Below are 13,161 nucleotides of genomic sequence, written 5' to 3' on the forward strand. Positions count from 1 at the left end.
TAGAAAGTATTAACATTTATCAAATTATGCATGGTGGGTTGGTAGTGCATGTTCATACAGCTGGGGAAATGACAGTCAGCAGAACAGTTCAACAGCTTGTTGGTGACGTGACATCTGATACTGTACCTCATATGAAAGCAAAAACACAGACTGTGTTGTATCACCCCATATTAATACACATCCTTGCGCATTATTAAGTGGGTCTATCGGACATCCTTGAGCTTTTATGTATACACTGCTCTCCCTAAAGCCAAAAGGAACATCCTAAAAAGAGAGGCTTTCAGAAGGATTTCTTTTTCGATGTGAGAGCAAGTTTCAATAAGAACAAATCTCTTGCCATGTGCTTATGTGGTTCTGAAAGCCGGCGTGTATAAAAAAGATCCCATAGACGTACGCAGCAGTGTGTCACGGTAGCTGATCATGCAGACAAAGAGCATGCGGTGTAGTCTGAGCTCCTTAAATAGAGAAGTGGATGTTGCTGTCGGATGATTGAGGGTCAGTACAGAGGACTGCAGAAGGAGTGAGGACAACTAGACTAACTCTGACTAACAATGTATACCGTAACAACCTTACTATAATATACAGTATGGACAATCTTTCACTATGAATAATGAGGAAATCACAAATGACTTCATGTGTTGAACCTGTTCCTCTGCTCTGTCCACAGACCGTCCGTCATGGCTTCCCGTACCAGCCCACGGCTATAGCGTTCGACCCCGTGCAGAGGATTCTGGCTATCGGGTCTCGTTCCGGAGGAGTCCGCATGTATCCTTTTCCATTCCGGGTATTGTTTGGGCTTTTATGAACTCGGTGCAGTATCTGTGAGAGGAGTGCTTGCCAGAGGTAAGTGGAGACCCATGCTGTGTGTTTTCTTCGCCTGAGGGCATCCTTACAGCCGAGAACCGAGTCTGAGCATTTAACTAACTCTCAGGGGTGAAGACACAGAGACGTGGACAGATACAGACACGAGTCTGGGGAGGAGTTACGAGGATGTGATTGTGTGGGTTAACTCATAAATCACTAGTGCAGAATGCAGTGCGCTTACACACACACAGACAGGCCTGGCATGAGATGATGAAATATGGTGTAGTGGAGTAAGGACAAGTCATCTCTTCAGGGATGGGGTGCCATTAGAGGGATATTAACGTTCCAAAAGAAAAGACAAAAAAAATAGGGAGAATATCGGTTATGTGGGTATGTGTATTTTGAGAGAAATAAATGTCTCTCTCTCTCACACACACACACTCTCTCTCTCTCTATTTAGTTGTTGTTTGGAGCACTGTATCGATCTAGAAAATCCCAAGTTAAACATTCACACTGCAGTATTGATTGTCAGCTTTTCTGGCCACTTTGTGTATGCACAGTCTGCAAATCATTCCTGTACGCAAACACACAGTCTCATGTTTGTGGCTTTATGGAGACGAAGCAGAGAAAGTGGAGTGGACTGTACGCGTTTGGTGGGTAGTGATGCACATGAAGGACACTCGGAACAAAATATTACATAAAATATAACATTACATGACATTACCTTAGAGTGTGTGTGTGTGTGCGGCTGTGTGTGTGTGTGTTTGCGTGCGCGTGCAGCTAGTTGTTTGTTACTTGTATTTTGTTTCATCTATTCTACCACAAACCCGCAGAGGCTTCCTGTGTGCGCACTTTAGTTTTTATCATAATGAGAATCACACTCTGTTTTTTTTTTCAACAGGAGGCAGGGAATTAGACTTTCAGGTAGTGTGTATTCAACTGAGCAAGTGTGTGTGTGTGTGTTTCCAAATAGCTAATTTCATTCTATGTGCACTCTCTAAAGTGTTGCCGTAAGGTTGTTTATGCGTGTGTGTGTGTGTGTGTGTGATAGAGAAAGAGAGAGAGAGAGGGAAAGAGAGAGAGGGTTAATAGAATTTTTCTGTGTGACCGGCAGTCACTTCTCATCAGAACACACACCAGTGGAAAAAAAGCAAAAGAGGGAGAGAGAGAGAGAGAGAGTGATGCAGAGGGAGTATGAGAGATGTAAAGAGGGAGTGAAGGAGGGAAGCAGGGACTGAATGAAAAATGGAAAAGAGAGTAAAAAAAGAAGGGAAACAAAGAGGAGGAGCAAGAAAGGGGAAAGAGAGAGAGGATGAGGAGGGAAAAGTCGGGGCAGAAAGTGAACAGGGATGAGCGATGCTGAGAAGCATAAGAGCAGTAAGATGAGCAGAAGTGAGACAGAAACCATTTAGTGGCTTAGGTGTGTGTGTGCGAGTGTGTGTGTGTTCATAACAGAGAGAGAGAGAGAAAGAGAGAGAGAGAGAGAACATGAGCTGAAGCTGCTTTTATTGTCAGGCGTATCACGTACGAGTTCACTGCAGCTTCTGTCTAGTTAATGTTAGAATGATGAATCTCTCTCTCTCTCTCTCTCTCTCTCTCTCTCTCTCACACACACACACACACACACACACACACACACTCTCTCTCTCTCTCTCTCTCTCTCTCTCTCACACACACACACTCTCTCTCTCTCTCTCTCTCTCTCTCAGACACACTCATACACACATCCCCATGTGTCATATAATGTTGAATGTATGTATGTGTGTGTGTGTGTGTGTGTGTGTGTGTGTGTGTGTATCATAATGCATCTGTATATTCTGTAGGTTTGATCCCATTACTAATGGCAGCACATTACTATTTTTATCTCTGCTATTAACAGGTCATGGGGTTGCACTTGTTTGTTTTTTCCCTGTCTCTTTCTTTCTCTCTGTCTCTCTCTCTCTCTCTCTCTCTCTCTCTCTCTCATTATATCCATTCATCACTATTCCTCTGCTCTCGTCTGCTTCATCCGTTTACCACAGGAACAAATTATGGATTACGATGGAGGGTTGGGGGTGACATTAATCTCATGCCTGATAATGGTCGCATACTGTAGCCACTGAACTACTGTAAAAAACCTACTAATAAACTTGTTTAATGAACAAACAAACAAGACAACAAATTTCTACTTATCTATAGACTAACTTTTGATAATAGTAAAGTACTATGAATAATGGCCGATACTAATATGGGAATCTAAAGAGTTAAAAGAGGATAAACACAAGCTCTTCAGCGAAGGCGTAATGATGGATGCTTTTGAATTCTATTGAAAGCAAGTTGCTGTGGTTTACGTCATCTACACTGTGTATGCACCGCGGTTTCGCTAGGAGAGAAAAAGAAAGACTGAACAAGGCGGTCATTATAATGACAAAATGAAGCCTCGCAATTTACATTCAACATACGCCACAATATCCTGATTGTAGGTTTCTGTAAGTAAATTGATTAAACAATAATGTAATTATAGTGTCATGTTCAACACCAATCCCAAAAAAAGACTGATTGAAACGCATAGCCGTCCAGACGCATAAGACAAGTGATTACATCCAGGCAGCACGGTGACGAAGTGTTTAGCACTGTGGCCTCGCACCGCCAGGGTCAAAGGTTTGAGCGCCACCTTCAGGTCTGTTTGTGTTGAGTTTGCATGATCTCCCCATGATTGGTGGGTTTCCTCCGGATATACCGGTTTCCTCCCAAAATCCACAGATTAGGCTGAGTAGGATAAATGGCATTTATAAATTCCCTGCAGTGTGTGAGTGTGTGCTTGTGTGCCTTTTGTTGGATTAGCACATCCAGGGCTGGGTGAACCCCACCTCGTGCTCCAAGTCTCCTAGGACGTGCCGCAAGCCTCCTGCTAACCTGTGGATTTTCACCCAGTCCAGGGTTTCTCCCGTACTGTGTACTATGCATTTAAAAAATATGTTATATATACAATATGTTAAACCTTGGATTGTGAGTACTATACCTTGTCTTCTGCAAGACAAACAAAAATAAAAAAAATATATAATCTGGTAAACAAGCAATATTGTGGGTAATCTTCTCTCATGCTTGGTCTCAGTGCACGTGCATCACGCGTATAGTCAACATCCGCCCGCGCATGTCCTGTTTACTTTAACACTGTGTGTGCGCGTAAAACATTTTTTTAATTTTGGTTTGTGTGTGTATCATGTGTGAGTAAGATTTTCTGTAAACTGGTGTGTGTGTGTGTGTCTGTGTCCGTGTGTGCACATGTGTGTAAAAGTCATCCTACACCATAACTCCCTCCGCCTCAATCACTACAGTTACGGTTCTTATCAAAGGTAAAGTGCAGGTTAATATGTTATATTTTTACTTTTATATTTTGTATAAATTATTTTTATATATATATTTTTTGCATTGTGGAACGAATCATATGAGTTTCTATCATTACTTAAGCAGAGATTTGCTTTGATATATAAGTTATATGATATATATGTTATATCTATCTATCTATCTATCTATCTATCTATCTATCTATCTATCTATCTATCTATCTATCTATCTATCTATCTATCTAACTACTAAGTGTTTAAGGAGGTTTGTCATCTCAAATCATTTAGGTTTTAACACTCTTTTTATTTATTTGTTGTAATTATAAACCTGAGCAGTTTCCACCTAAGGCTACTTCACTCTAATTGATGTTTTATATAAATTATATAAACACAGCACATTTAATTTTTTTAACACATCTCTGAGGTTTTTAAAAGCAGAATCAGCCATAATACAGCAGCTGTTAGGGTCCAGGCACTTACTGACATCTCGGCGGTGTTGAGATTTAAACCTCCAACCTTCTGATTACCAGCCGACAGCCTAAACCACAACCGCCCTACTCCTGCTCCTGTGGTTTTATCTTTCACCACCAAACCACAGTTGTTCTTGAACTACTTGATAGAAAGGTGTCCATCAAAACAAGCCTAGACTCGTCTTGTCTGAGTTACGCAATGTGACTTTAACTTAGAGGAACGGCCAAAAGGCGAAAAATTAAGGTGATTTAACTTAAATATACCAGTGCGATGATTGCTAACACACTCAGGCTCAGAGTATAACACACTAAGCCTGGTTGAATATTTAATAAAATGACTTTATATTTACTATTTATTACGTAAATTGTTTGCGTATAAACAAATACCAGGCTGATACTGAGAAACTATTTATAAAAAGCTCATGTGTATACAGTACATGTCGGACTCAACATAAAGCAGTGTCGTAACCACAAATAGTTGTCTTTTCTGATCTGTATGATTTCACTCATGAGCGTGACTTGTGAATGCTCGTGCATTACCGGTGAATGTGAGTAATGATGACAATCATTTTATTGTTTATTCTTTTAAGGCTTCATCAAACAATCGCACCATATTGGTTACATTGCTATACAATAGATTTATGACAGTTGAAAAGGGTTAAAATAACATGTTAATAACATGTATAAATTACATTAACTAGGATTTACACTTTTATAAATGTATATACTGTATAAATACTTTACTTTTTCAATTACTACACTAAACTAGCAGAAAGCTTATTCACTTGCCATGACTTTGTGCTTGTACTGCAGCTATTCACCTAGAAGGTGTCAATCAGAAATGGCTAAATGTATGATATATGATATGATGGATTAAACTTGCTGATGGGTTTCTCAGCATCGAAGCTCATAGTCAATTAAATATGAATAAATAAAATAACATGTAATACTTGTAACTGCCGATTGTGGGACTTTACTATGTTGATTCGTTTCGTGTTTGCAGACCTCCATGTACGAGTCATAAAGGTTATAAAGATGTTTGCATGCCTGACTGGTTTGTATTATTTTGAGACTGTACAGTATATGACATTTATTAGTGGCCTCAGTGATATGATTAATTTAACTAACTAGGTTCTGTATCGACCTCAGAGCCACAGATGGCACATGACACAGCTGTGATCATAATTAAGGAAATGATTATTTGATCTTCTCAGAACCATTGAAGCTGAATGACAGGGTCCAGAAAAGAACTACACGTTTACCCCGGGACTACTTCATCTTTATTGGCTTTCGTGCAACGTTTTTCCTGTTCGACTCACACTGTAGAAAAACGCAGGCGTCCTCGCTCTGTAGATCCTATTGGTCTAATGGAAGGATCGGGAAAGTATAACGTGTGTGTGTGTTTAAGAAAGATAGAAAAAGAGAGCCTAAGAGAGGGAGAGAGAGAGAGAGAGAGAGAATGATTTCTTTATTCAGAAGAATCTGGGTCAGTCTTGGAGTGTGTGAGTTGTAGCTCTCCCTCCTGACCTCATCTATTTGTGTGACCGACATGTCTGATTTTGCCGCTGCTCATTGATGATAATGAGGGGAATGAGGTGAAGGAGTGAGAAAAGGAAAAGAAAGAAAGAGAAGTAGTGCTGTTAGGAAATGATTGCAGTTAAGAGGTGGAGGAAGGGTGAGGGTGTGTGTGAGACTGAACAATGTGACGCTGGTGTTGGTACTGAGGATCACTGTAGAGGGACAGAAGAGGCTCATGCACATTCATGCATGCACACACACACTCACACACACACACACACACGAACATATGGATGGATGGATGGATGGATGGAAAGATGGATCAAAGGATAAATGGAGGAAAAGTGAAAACCAATAAAGCCAGAGCAGAGCAGGGATGTCTGTCAGAATTGAACACACACACACACACACACACACACACACACACACACACACACACAGGAAGAGAGAGAGAATTCAATTATTTTGTTAATTTACGAGGCCTTTCTTATACTGTAGGCAGGACTAAACTGGTTCATCTTCTTCTTTTGTGTGTGTGTGTGTGTGTGTGTGTGTCACATGGCGACTGTGAGGCTTGAGTGAGAGACAGATGGCAAGATGGTATGATACTCAGACACACACCCCTCTAGGCCATGGTCTCACTTTCAGAACGCCCAGACTTGTAGCGCGCGCGTGTGTGTGTGTGTGTGTGTGTGTGTTTGTGTTTCATTTCTGAAAATTCTACATTGTAAATAGTTCCACGTAAGCCGCATTATTGCAGCATTATTAATATTTTTGGAAACTTATTTTTCATAGACTTTAGACTTCCTGCTGACTAAAACTGCCTGCTTTCACCATCGACGGATTTAATACGTCGGATTTAATGCGAACGTTGAGTCACAGACTCTCAGCACGACAGATTACGTGAAGATAAAGTGGATCTGCCTATTAAACGTTGGTAAACAAACTGATTAATTATTGTCACATAACTGTTATCGAGGAATTATGCTCAAATATTTATCACCATTTTTTTCCTTCCCGGCGCTCAAACTACAGAAACTAATTAATATCTTCAAACGGGGAGATTAAAAAAAAAAAAAGTGAAAGATAAATAAATAAACAAACAATAATCACGGGATGTGGAAGGGTTTATACACACAGCGGTTGCTGTTCTCCTCCGAGGGGAGACGGAGGTCACGCGAGGTTATGATTTATCCGCTAGGGCTCTCGGCGTCTCATGGAGAAACGCGTGTACTGGTTAGCGGATTGATTTGTGCTCCCAGCTTCGGGCCGCGTAGGCTGGCTAGCTCGGCGCGTGAACGTTTCTGCTGAACGTGGGCGCCGATGTGTTGTGAACTCTTTATTGTAGTGGTGAACTGCAGCTTGATCTCGCAGTGTAGGTAGTGGTGATATAATCCATTTTGATCAAGATTTAGCGCTTTTCATCGCTCGCGCTCCCTCTTAGAAGCTTGACATTCGATAGCTAGTGAATGAGTCACATTTCTAAGGCATCGCTGCTATAATCTCCTCATAGTATTACATAAGCCAGAGGGCACCTGTCCACATTAATAACCGAGGTGTGTGCTCGTGGAGAAGAGATGTGTGTAGGCTTTTCTTTTTTTTTTTTGATGAGCATATGTTTTTAGGATGATGGATATATGACCTTTGATGTGACTTTTGTAGATGCGAGTGAAAATGTATACTGTACATGGTGGTTTAACACCAGAAGCACTGCTTGGTGATTCTTCTGCTCTGTGAACTCCTTGGTCCAGTGGCTGTGTTCTAGATGCTGGTGAATTACAAACAGTGCTGGACTCTGGTCTTCCAAGACTGTCATGATTTTGTTTCTTTCATCTTTATAAATTTGTAAGTTTATTATCTTAACACAGGGAGCTAGAATCTGCACATACAGTACCGTGCAGTGTGAATGAACAGCTTGACTGCTGGTAACGGTGCTAAAAAAAGGACACTAGCCTCCAAAATCAATATCTCCTGATGGCTAAGAGAGAAAGACCAAGGGAAATAGAGGAAAGGAGGGGTTGCAGTGAGGTAAAAGGGAGGTACTTGGCTCGCCCAACTTGCTGCAGCAATCTGTGTGTGTGTGTGTGTGTGTGTGTGTAGAAAGGAGAAGAAATAAAAAGAAACCCGAGAGAGTATAGTAGGCAAGAGTGGAAAAAAGGGTTGCTTAAGCAAAAAGAATCCAGCGCTAGATTGTGGGAAGTAAAACTACACGATATATACTATAAGAAACTAAGCAGAAATCATCTCCAAAGTCATTTCTGTCCCACAGGGGAATAAAATGTTCATACTAAGCGCATACACATTCTGTACACATACACACCAGAATGTCCATTCACAGAAAAGATTTGTATAGCTCCAAGCGTACTACGGGCATGCTGCACAGCTTCAGGTGCTACGCCATGCCATCATCCACAATGTTTTTGATATCAACTTGGTCTTGTGCCATTAAACATGTCTCTGTGTGTGAGTGTGTGCGTGTGCGCCGAATGGAGTCAGCTGGAAAATGCACAGCTGTTGATGTGTCGGATAGCAAAACATCTGGTTCTTCCACCTGGTGTCGTGGTGCATGGTGCTTAATTCAGCAACATATAGTTGAGAATTCCTAACACGATGCATTTCGAGTGGCGGGTTGGGGGGGGGGGGGGGGTGGATTTAAGGCGACTGCTCGTAGACTACAAGGGAATCCTGGGCTCCTCTAAAACTTCACCAAAAAATGTAGTCAAATCCAGATAGTACTGTAGATGTGTTAAGTCTTAAAGGTTAACATTTCAGTTTATTATGTGCTATAGCTCACGGCTCAGTCGTTATCAGTACTGTAACTTTATGTTGAATCTCATTATTTCGTATATGTTTTTTTTCTCATGATTGCGTTTATTGCACATAGCGTGGGCTTGGCCCGGGTGCCAGGATCCTGTGTGATGATCGGAGGAGCTCCAAAAAAGCCTAGACGATGAATGCATCAATGTTCACTTTCCTTTCTTGAAGAGTGATGATGTGAGAGTCTTTGTGCTGCTCTTTCTGATTTGAGTCCCGGAGTATACCCATTCCTTCACGAAAGAAAAAATTAGTTGACATTCAGGTCGTCAGCTGACTTTATTTTATTGCCACATAACATTGCTGAATCTAGACCTGACCTACTGAAGTAACCCCAGACAATAACACCAGCCAGGGGCTTGTACAGTGGGCCCTATGCATAATAGATGCGTCAAGGTTTCATGAAGTAGTTACCTTACTGCTACATACAGTGTTGTGCTTCCAACGAATTCATGTCTGTCTTATAATGAAAGGTCAAGTAAAGTGTCTCTGAATGTTTTAATACCCAGATGTGCTGTGTTTGTGTATACACAGACACACACATATTCCCATAAAAAAACCAAAAACAAAACAAGAACAACAAGAACAACAAAAACAATACTCGTGATACCCTACAGGGAAAGGATGAATAATAAATAAATGAATAAGTACTTTTTTGCAAACACAACGACACAGATGATTATCTCGTATTCTCTTTGTGGTTTAAATCTCTAAAGACTAATTTCATATGAGATTAATTTCACGATTGGAGATGGAGGCGTGATTGCGTTAGCAGCAGGTGCCAAATGTCATTCATTGTTATAAGGAAATTGAAACGATTTATGAGAGAGGGTCCGTCATTGATGCATATTAATCTGCTCTTTGTTGTCTGTATTAGCATGCAGATGAGATGCTGAAGGAAAATGAATATTTAGCGTGTAATACTGAGTGCAGAGTGGAAGCTAAGGGGATGATCAGAGAGCTGGGTGTGCGCGGATGTGTGTGTGTGTGTGTGTGGGTGGGTATGGGTATGTGGGTGTTTGTTGTTCGAGAGATTTAGGATGGAGAGAAAGTGAGAGAGAGGTAGTCAGAAATAAAGAAAAGATGCATATTTATATTTTTTTCATGCCTGGTTTACGAATCAGCAGAATGAAGCGTGTGAATGCTTTTCTTTTCTCCTCATCCATCACTCTGCATTCTTCCTGGCAGTAATTACATAAAACTTAGCTACGCTCATATCTGTGTCTCTGTACACGTCTATGCCTTTAGCTCTCTTATCTTAGGATAACTTCGTGTCTGTCTCGAGGTTGAAATTTGTGCTGCGGTTGTAGTGCGTCAGCGTGGGTGACACATCTGTGTGTACAGATGTGCATCGGATCCCCGTCTTCTCTTCTTTTCCCCTCTCTTTAGTTTCTCTCTTTTTATATGTGTGTTTCTGTTATTGGTCTGTGGACATGCAGCCAGACTTTCCTGTATTTTTATTGTAGTCTTGAGGAATAGTTTTTCAGGCTTGCTCTCATTTTCAGTCGAGTTCCTGTACATGAGCAGTTTTAGAGGAATGTTTTTTTATTTGTTGAGCCACACAGTGACCTATGAAATATTTCTTTTTAAAAAAAACATCTGGTTTTTATTAACATGAACCAGTGAGAAACAGGAGCAGGTGATGACAGATGATCAGGCTGGTGAATAGTATGCCGTCCTGGTGATGCTGAATGCTGAGTGGTTGGAACAGACGAGAGGGGAAACGAGGTTGCTGCTGAGCTTGTTACATAGACAGACTGTATCTTTACCCACTTTCTAATTTCTACAATTTAATCCACATCATTTAATTCATTATAAAGAGATCAGGGGTGGCTCAAGCACTGCCATTTCTATGCTTTCATCCTAGATGATAGATAAAAAAAAATCACTGCACTGCACATCCATCATGTTTCCTGTCTCACCAGAATGAAGGTGAATAGTGTAATACGTGCGTAGTGTGAACGAGGATAACTACAGGACAAAAACAAAAGCTTTTGAATCCTACAGCAAGGTGGGACGGATGGCACACCCTACTGTATGTTGCGGACAGTGGCCAATCAGGGATCACATGCATGTGGAAAAGGGTGAATAGTTCTTTCCTCCGAGTGTGTCATGTTTCCTCTGAGGGTGTTTGTTGGATCGGTGTCTCTCGGAGAAAGCATGTGTTAGTCTTTGCTCTCGCTGTTTACAAGCTGTTGTATGATAGAGGAGAGCTGGATGGTGGGAGGTGAACTGGAAAGACTAAACTGACAGAGAGGGGACACATTTCCTTCATCTTCTCCTTTTCCTTCTTGTTATTTCTAGTCTTGTAATCTTTTCCACAAGTCCATATTAATGACATGATGAACAGCATGGTTTCGATTAAGGCCAAAGCTAAAACTCCGCCTCCCAGAAAGTTGTTTCTTGCTGCAGCCAAGAAAGGCTTGAGGGGTTAGTAATTGATTTGGGACCAGGCAGAGCAAATTGCTCATTTTGAAAAAAAAAAAAAAAAATCTTCAGATTGACTAAGAGACAGACAGCGAGTGAAAGGGAGAGAGAGAGGGTGCAAATCGAAAGGGAGGAGTAGAATAGAAGTGTGAAAATCTCAATTATACTCACAGCTTCGTACTGCAAATCTTGACCATCCACACACACACACACACACACACACACACACACACACACACACACACACACACACACACACACACACAGGAGAATGTGCAAGGACACACGCACAGGCACATACTTTATGATCCCAAACTTACCAAAAACTGTATTTCTGCCAACAGAGTAATTAACCGATTCTCCATACCCCTTAGCAATTCCCATCCTAACCAATCCAACTGCCTGGACAGAGATTTGGCCTGATCCTGCATCCATCTTTTTTTTCCCCTCCACTCCTCTTCCATTATGACGCACATTCCTTTCTGTGGCACGGGTAATGATAGCATCCTACTCCTGGTAATTACAGCCCGTCACCTCACTGTCCCGCCACCAGCTGGAGACTGACAGGATAACACTGAACCCAAAATGTTCACCTCCTGGGAAGCATGGTTGCGCGCGGGGGTGGCTGCATGAAGACTGGGGAAAGGAAGTGAACGTGGCATTGCCGAACAGCAGGACGACATCGTTCTTTATCTGGGACACACAGGTGTGTGCTCAGCCGGGGATTAGAGTGAAGGGATTAGGATGACTGCCGCTTGAGGAGCACTGTCACAAAATAGAGATAGAGACATAGAGTGACAGGAGGTTTGGGTTGGTTATGATGTTCCCTTTTACCATGTGACATTCCTCATATCGTTCCGTCTTTATAATATACACAAGGCGAAAATAGTTTTCGAATCTCGCCAATACTATTTAGCCAAAAGTCGAAGAGAAAAAAAGAAGACAGAGGGTCTAGGGGTAGCTCAGTGGTTAAGGCATTGGGCTACAGGCGGAAACTTATGCTCATTTTAACTAACAGTAATTAAAGGTCAAAACACAGCACAGATAATTCAGAAGCAATTACTAATTAATTAGTTTGAAAGTGTTTTTATAAGATAAAATAACAATATCAAATGTGTTTTCTTGCTAAAAGTTTTACAATGACTGGCTTTGAAAGTGGGTTCTGGCGGGCATCTTCTCTCCCCTCTTTCCAGTACACTCTGTACTCCCACTGAGTCATTTAGTGGTAAAAATCTGATCATATTAAGTAGGAAAATCTATCATATATCTCTGCCAATAAGTTCCATGTTCTATGCCAATAGCAAGCTACTGTATAGTGGATTCACTGATCAGGCCTGGTCTCTCCCGTGCACCACTCTCTGTCTCTCTCACCATCACTCTCGCCCCATAGCTCTCATCATGACGCCTGTCGAACCCCAAGCATCAGTCCTGCATTTCAGCTCGTTTTCATTAAATGAAGCATGGCCAACAAACACCGATATTTACCCAGTGTGTGACATGCCAAGCCCCACAAACAGCATCCCTAAGCATGGGTGGGACACACTGAAGGGGGGGACAGACGGAAACTGAAAGGGGTTAAAGGTAAGCGTGTTACTGATTCTTTAATGATAGTGATCTTATTTTTTTTATTTCAATGTCCAAAGCATCTGTCTATTCAGTAGCAGTTTATCCAAAGCTAATTTAATTACAGTACCAAGCCAAAAATCACTAAAAACTAGAAGCTATAATTTTAACAAAGTCTAAATCTAAGCAGTTTTAACTACTTGAAAATGATAAAAATGCAAAACCAGTTGAAACAGTTG

At 41.3% G+C, this 13,161-nt stretch overlaps 1 protein-coding gene across 3 annotated transcripts in view; it reads left to right on the forward strand.

Moving 5' to 3' along the window:
• Positions 1 to 13,161, forward strand: part of stxbp5l (syntaxin binding protein 5L) — a 137,922-nt gene that overhangs the window by 17,901 nt on the left and 106,860 nt on the right. For all 3 annotated transcript variants that reach the window (XM_053496124.1, XM_053496125.1, XM_053496126.1), the window contains exon 2: positions 668 to 765. In XM_053496124.1, coding sequence (XP_053352099.1) covers positions 668 to 765 — 98 coding nt within the window. The remainder of the gene's footprint in view (positions 1 to 667; positions 766 to 13,161) is intronic.

Source organism: Clarias gariepinus, chromosome 5, assembly GCF_024256425.1.
Source record: "Clarias gariepinus isolate MV-2021 ecotype Netherlands chromosome 5, CGAR_prim_01v2, whole genome shotgun sequence".
Lineage (NCBI taxonomy): Eukaryota > Metazoa > Chordata > Actinopteri > Siluriformes > Clariidae > Clarias > Clarias gariepinus.